Raw genomic sequence first — 7,769 nt, forward strand, 5'->3', positions numbered from 1 at the left:
AGATTTAAGGGGTGCAACATGGTGTCCTTTTGACACCCTGGCACCCTTGAAATCCCATTCTCAATTTGCGATTCTCTAATTGAGAATCTCTTCCCATTCATTCCTATGGGCCTCTAGGCCCATAGGAATGAATGGGGAGGTATTCCTTAATTGCGACTTGCAATTTGCGAGTCGCAATTAAGGAAAGTTTAGAAATCGCTATTTTTTAAGCAATTTCTACATGCATAAACTTTTGCGATTCCTTAAAAATTGCAATCAAGAAATTGCAAAAGCCAACATTGATGCATGTGCCTGATGGCATTTTGCGATTGTCAAATAGCGATTCACAAAAAAATCGCAATTTGAGAATCGCAACATCAGAGTTTGATACATATGGCCCTAAGTCATAAACCTGCTCATTTGTTTCTCCTTTTCAGTGCATGAATTCTCTAAACTAGATTGCTCCACGTTTATCTTAAAGCCACTCAACAGAACAGACTGATAAGCAAACTGTAACCCTGCAGACCCTGCTAATTTTCTTGATTGCTTTTAGTTTTTCAGAGGAGTAGATCATGATAGTTTGCTAATAATCCAAAATCTAATTATTACACATAATTCTATGAGAACAAGAAAATGAAAATTCTTAAACCTTCAATCACATTTGTTACATATAGTTTGTAGTTCCTTCAAACTATTTGTTTAGTTCTCAGTCACAATGTCAGTAGAATTCTAGCATTTAGTATTTCATTCCGGTTGCCATGTTCTATTCTATTGGACTCTCTCCCCTTTGTTGTCCCCAATAGTAAGCATTTATTTCATCAAGCCATGTCCACTATATCACACCTTTCAGAAGCATATCTTGGTTTGGTTTGGAAATGGAATAGACAGGACATTCCATTTCACTATGGACACATTTATTGACAGGCTACTGTCTGCATCCAAAAGGGCATTGGAAGCAAATTTCAGACACTATTAACTAAATTAAAGATTTTCACAGGCAGGGGTTGTTATAAAAGCTTGATGAGATGAACACTGATCTAGAAATATTTGATACAGAACTGCATGATCATTGGCTTTATTTATAACTACAATTATGCAGCCACTGGACATTGATATATGGCATTGGTGCTGTTCAGATGGTAAATGGCCATTCATTGTTTTGCTTGAACATATTTTGTAGTGGCTTGGACAAGGACATAACATCTCATTGTCCCTTTTCCATGTTTGATCCATATCAATGTTGTGTGGGAGGTAGCCTCACTCATATCCATATGTACTCCTGCCAGAAGAAAGCACAAGCACCTTGCGTGCACAGCGACTATGCTAGCACTGCTTTTCTAGGCTAAATTGCCAATATGCATGGGTATCCCTTCCTCCGCTAGAGTTCAAGTATCTTCATCATTGAAGAGCACCAGATTGTGTGGAAATGTTTTGCAATTCAAAGTTTGGGAATCACACTCAAACAATGGACATGTATACACGCCTGAGTGTATTTAGGTAAAGTTTGATGCTAGCCCCTGCCTGAAATGGGATAGGAAATTTATTTAGTCATTATGATAGTTTCTGAGAATGAAACTTTTCAATAAATAACAAGCTGGCCAGAATATTCTGCTAGACAGGTGGATAGGCCTCACTGCAGGAATGATACTACCCAGCATATAATGGTTTGAAGGACAAGCATGTTGTAGAGTCATTCTTATAGTTCTGTGACATTTCCGTCCCAGTCCAAGCCTAGGTGTGCATATTCTGTATTTTTTCTCAAGTCTCAGTTAATCGTTGCTTCTTTTTTAGCCATTGGCAGCACTGTGAGCAGCACCATGAACAGCAGCCTCAAGAGCAGTACCACCGAGGCCAGCAGTGCATTCAGCGGCAGCATCAAGAGTGGTGCAACCACAAATGGAAACTCAATGAGTAGTGGTCAAGTGACTGACAGAGCCACACATAGCAGCACTCTGTCTGGCAGCAGCAAGAGTGACGGCACAATGAAAGGTAGCAGCACAAGTGGTAACTCCGTAAACGGCAGCATTGAGAGTGATAGCAGCAGGGGCGCTATAGCTCTAGATGGTAACACTTCGAGCAACAAAGCCAAGAGTGCTGATACTATGAATGGTAACACTGACAGTGTCAGTAGTGTGAATATCAGTGCTTTAAATGCCAGCTTGGAGAGTGGGAGCACAGGGAGTAGCACTGCTGCAAGTGGCAGCACTATAAGCAGCAGCACTATCAGCAGCAGCACGGTGAGTGACAGCTCAGTGATTGGCAGTACTGGGAGTACTCACAGTGTTACCATTATAAGTGATAGTACCATGAATGGCAGCATTAGCAATGGAACCACCGAAGGAGGCAGCACCAAGAAGGAAGTCACCATGAATGGCGGCACTACGGGCAGTGAGAGTGACCACTTCACTTTTGGCAGCTCCATGAACGGCAGCGCTGTAATTGATAGCATTGAGATTGGCCACGCGAATAGTGGTAGCATCGAATATGAGAGTGACAGCAACGAGAGCGAGATATTTGAGCTTGGCAGCCCCCTCTACAGCCCAGCGAGTGGCATCACTCGTAGAAGCATCAAGATCCGCAGGGTGAGGAAGGTGATCCAAGATTTGATCGATGGCAGAGTGGTGTCTACAAGTACTGAGGAGACGGAGGAGCCAATCGATGATTAAATTGTGCGACTGATCTCCGCATTGGCAAAAGATGAAACAAAAGGAGAATAAATGTTTAGGTGTGTCCACCTGCACACATTCAATGAATAAATTGGGTGTATGGGGCTATGGAGCTTAAACTTGAAGAGTGTCTTTCTCACAAAGAATATGAGCCAATAAAGTTAGTAAATGCTTTGATCAAAACTAGTGTAACGTTTTGTAAATCTGTTGTGGTCTTTTTACATTGTCACTGAGTCTCGGTTAAGTGGTAGAATAGCACAATGTATCAATGACTGTACTCAGCCCTGCTTTAAGAGGTATGAAAACACTGCATCTTATAGTATGTTCCTAATGAACAACAACATGCTATTGACTGACCTGTGTGTGGGAGTCAGTGCCTCTGCTATCTTTTAATGCGTGGAGATCTACACCTTCACAGCACACATCTCGACGCATGTAGGTAGGTATATGTTTTAGTTGTTAATGTAGGAGGGAAAGTGGCAAGTGGCTGGATTATAGGGACTATTTACTACTAAAAGGGGAAGAGGTTTGGGATGAGTAATGAGTTAATGAAGTGTTAGGGAGGGGCCCAGGGAGGGGCATGCAGCAAGCCATGAAGGAGTAAGCCCATTGATATTCACAAACTGCTCTTCTATAGTTTCAACAGCCAAAAATGACCCAAGATATTGTTTCGGCTCAGAGTTGGAGTAAGTCCAGCAGCACACATGGCTAGATACTGGTACTACATCACTTTTCCATATAAAATTATGTAGGTAGTAATTTAAAATTTAAACCCACTGGGAATACCAATGAAGTTAAGTTTTTTCAACTTTTAATGAATGTACACATTTATTTGAAGGTTAAAAATTAAATATTAAACATAAATGATGAACCTTTGTTGGTTTAGAAATAAATTTAAATTTACATTTAAAAAATGAATTATCTTAAATAAATGACATCCATACATTTTAGTAATACATAATAAATAAATATAAACATTCAATGTTGGATTTTTTAAATACATCTTTAAAAATATAAATGAAGTTAAAAGTGCAGTCGCATTTTTTAACATTCTACTACTACTAAATATATTACATTAATTTACATTTACTTGTATCATATAAACGTCACTATATAATTTTACAACTTTAATAACTTTACACATTTCCGTATACTTTACCAAAGGGAGGTCTTCGGCCCAATTGCAGAGGCCTCCATGAAGTTTGTATATTTCTTTTTACTTGAATTCATCCCCCTGTTGCACAGGGTGGGGACATATAGTACTACACTTTTGGGGAATAGCCAGAAGTAGCAAATTTACTGAAAAGAGTAAACTTACATGTATAGATTTACTCATATGTAAGTTTACCTCTGTGAATAGCGCTCTATGTCTATATTGACATCATCTCTCTGGCCACCACCCTCATTCTCAAACCTATTCAGCACCATTGGATAGGTCTACTCAGTCATTTGGAAAACCACTGCGATTCATTTACACCAACAATATCGCTCATTTGTACCAACAAAGATGCTTACCTGGACCACAAATGCCACCTGTTTTTGCCAACAATGTTGCTTGTTTGCTATCTCAGCATCATTCCTTTAGCTCAATATTTGGCTTATATGTATCAATGTAAGTCATTCATACCAACAGTTCACTGTCTTGGACCAGTGGTGTCATTCATTTGTTTCATCACGCTGCCTCATTTGGTTTAACTATGTCCCTCCTTTGTATAACAAACACACTCATTTGCTTTTTTGTCAAAACTTTGTGTACCTCATTATTTTAAGCAACGATGGCATTCATTTGTACGACCAATATCACTCTTATGAATCAACATTTCGAAATATTTGGGTGAACATACTCCCTCGTTGGTGCCAACGTCTTTACTCTTTCCCATCAATAATTTTGGCAGCTGAGGGTGACTGTCTCTAAACAACTATAAGACCATCTGGGCCTAGTCTCATCTTGCTATCTGGCTAGTTTTATGCCCGCATGAATGTTAAATGTTGTATACTTGTAAAGCGCACAGCTGCCCCAGCAAAGGGGCGTCCCGGCGCTGTATACCGCTGGGGAACCCGTCCTGGCTTTCCCTTTGGGATGGTCCCTTATGGGAATCCCCAAGGTGGAGCCAGGCATCCCCGGCGTTGGTGGGGCCGTTGTAGAGATTAGGCAAGCTAATGCTCAGAGTTGCCGAGTGGGACCCCAGGTTAGAGTAGGCACCGAGACGAGAATTGTCGAGTCCGCTGACCCTGGTCCACGACCCTGCCGCGTCGGGAATTGAACCCTGGTCCCGGGCCGACTTCTGCTCCCGGGTCTGCCGCCTCTAACCAGTGAGCCACACCACTCCACTTAAAACAAAAACAGAAGTATGTAAAAGTGACAGCAACATGGGGGGGGGTGGGAGAAGCGTATTGGGGCAGGAACAACATGAAGCATAGGGAAATTATGGTAAAATGTACGGAAATGTACACATGAGAGGAACACGAAGTGAGAGGGTGGGCATTTGGGACAGCACATAGGGAGACAAGGAGGGAGCTGGAAAACACATGCCCTCTAAAGGAGTACTTAAAAGAAAGATTAAAAACTGTTCCCTAAAAGTGAGTAGGGGATGGGTAGACAACAGACAAGCAGGGAGTCACTGTGGGTATAAAAACTAGAAAAAACATTGAAGCTGGTATTTGTTTCCCTTATCAGTGCATACTTGAACAGCCCTGACAAGTTTCCCAGGTCCATGAGTGATGTGTCTGTCCAGTCCAGGTTTTTTCCTTAAATTCTGGGACTTGTAGTCCAGTTTATTCCATTATAAAACAGGACAAGTACCAAAATGTAAAAGGAAAATACCTGGACTGTACCAGCACATCACACATGGAACTGTGACACTTGACAGATATACTTATATCAGTAAATGTTAGAAGAATGCACTTTAAAATGTGTACTACAGCTTCCTTTACAGTGGTGTAACAAATGCCCCTGCAGTGCAGGGGGCGCCAAGCTCCAGCGGGCCCCCTCAGCACAGTACCCTGGCCTGAGAGCTCCTGAGTGAGTCCAGAGGGGGGGGGGGGCCTCTTTGTACTTTGCAGGCCCACTCAAGTTTCGTTTCGCCATTGCTGCCTTATTGACCTTACTACTGCTTAGTTTGAACTGGTGGTTGCCGGTGAGGAGTATCAACTCTAACTTTGGTTGAAGGGCGCTTATCAGAAATTTCCAGTCTCACGCTGACAGTTGATAGCACTCTCCCGTTTCAGGCTGCTTTATTTGCTGGGTTTTTAGCTGTGTTTTAAAAGCTTTAACTATATTTTAATCTTCTCCAAGTGTTTCTCAAATCTTGCTTTGAATTTGAATTCGTAACTCGCACTTTGCACTTTCCCAAGAACATTGCTGCTATCTACAGGAAGTTGGGGGAGGGCTTTTGGGAATTTGGCCTCACCACTGGGACATCGAGCACCACCATTTCGGGTCGGTGTGCGCTCTAGTCTCAGATGCATAAAAGCGGAGACGCTGTGCAACCCCGCACAGTGGGGGTGCCCTGGCGCGCTGAAGGCGTGCCTAATGCAAGCCCGTCTGTGCCCGCCAGCATGGCGATGGCTCCCGGCGCCGGCCATGCTGGCCGTTGGGCCCCAGGTACGATGCACACCAGTGGTCGAAGTGGGGAAAAAAAAGTAGGGGAACTGTGGGTGGAGAATCAGGGGGCGGGAATAACTGAAGATTGAATCAGTGGGCGGAGTCAGGGGCGTGGCTAGAAATAGCAAAACATACTAATTTTTAGTACGTTTAGCATTTCACTGACCAGTTACAGCTTATAACGTTATTTAATTAAAACAATGGATAAACATGTTTGAGGTTTAATTCAGGAAAAAGCAAACACTAACCAGGAACAACATGTTACCTTAATGCTTTTACTCAATGTTCAGAAATCCATGATTATTTTTTGTCTCAAACATTGAGGTCATGAATACAGGGCTCCTCCTGTACACATGAGTTAAGCAGGGCTCAGAAGAGAAAGGAACTCTTCAGGAGAATCTAGACTCACAGAAACCCACAAAGGCTCCTTCATATTCATGTCGCCAGCCAGCTGCTCAATCATAATATAGCAAAAAGAACAACTGAATGCAGAACAATATCATACATTCACCCCAGTACAGAGATCTGGGCCTAAATCCATTGTTTCTTTGCTCACCATGCCATTCCAGTTTTGACCCTGCCATATGCAAATCAGTCTAGATTCTGCACCCAATGGGAACAGTCCTGCCCCCTCCCTGTCACTTCTCCTCCCCCGTCACTCCTCCTGCCCCGTCACTTCTCCTGCCCCCGTCACTTCTCCTGCCCCCGTCACTTCTCCTGCCCCCGTCACTTCTCCTGCCCCGTCACTTCTCCTGTCCCGTCACTTCTCCTGTCCCCGTCACTTCTCCTGTCCCCGTCACTTCTCCTGTCCCCGTCACTTCTTCTATCCCCTTAACTTCTCTTTCTCCTGTCCCTTCACTTCTCCTGTCCCTTCACTTCTCCTGTCCCGTAACTTCTCCTGTCCCGTCACTTCTCCTGCCCCGTCACTTCTCCTGCCCCATCACTTCTCCTTCTCCTGTCCCGTCACTTCTCCTTCTCCTGTCCCGTCACTTCTCCTGTCCCGTCACTTCTCCTGTCCCGTCACTTCTCCTGTCCCGTCACTTCTCCTGTCCCATCACTTCTCCTTCTCCTGTCCCGTCACTTCTCCTGTCCCGTCACTTCTCCTGTCCCATCACTTCTCCTGTCCCGTCACTTCTCCTGTCCCGTCACTTCTCCTTCTCCTGGTCCCTTCACTTCTCCTTCTCCTGTCCTGTCACTTCTCCTTCTCCTGTCCCGCCACTTCTCCTTCTCCTGTCCCGTCACTTCTCCTTCTCCTGTCCCGTCACTTCTCCTTCTCCTTCTCCTGTCCTGTCACTTCTCCTGTCCTGTCACTTCTCCTGTCCCTTCACTTCTCCTGTCCCTTCACTTCTCCTGTTCCTTCACTTCTCCTGTCCCTTCACTTCTCCTGTCCCTTCACTTCTCCTGTCCCGTCACTTCTCCTTCTCCTGGTCCCTTCACTTCTCCTTCTCCTGTCCCGTCACTTCTCCTTCTCCTGTCCTGTCACTTCTCCTTCTCCTGTCCCGTCACTTCTCCTGTCCCTT

The 7,769-nt window shown here is 44.0% G+C and overlaps 1 protein-coding gene across 1 annotated transcript in view; it reads left to right on the forward strand.

Annotated features, from left to right (window-relative positions):
- LOC144753872 (keratin, type I cytoskeletal 19-like) overlaps positions 1–2,822 on the forward strand; it is a 95,763-nt gene extending 92,941 nt beyond the window's left edge. Inside the window, exon 9 of the mRNA XM_078641412.1 lies at positions 1,771–2,822. Coding sequence (XP_078497538.1) covers positions 1,771–2,645 — 875 coding nt within the window. The 3' untranslated portion in view covers positions 2,646–2,822. The remainder of the gene's footprint in view (positions 1–1,770) is intronic.
- Positions 2,823–7,769: the final 4,947 nt, after the last annotated feature.

This window comes from Lissotriton helveticus, chromosome 5_1, assembly GCF_964261635.1.
Source record: "Lissotriton helveticus chromosome 5_1, aLisHel1.1, whole genome shotgun sequence".
NCBI classification, from domain to species: domain Eukaryota; kingdom Metazoa; phylum Chordata; class Amphibia; order Caudata; family Salamandridae; genus Lissotriton; species Lissotriton helveticus.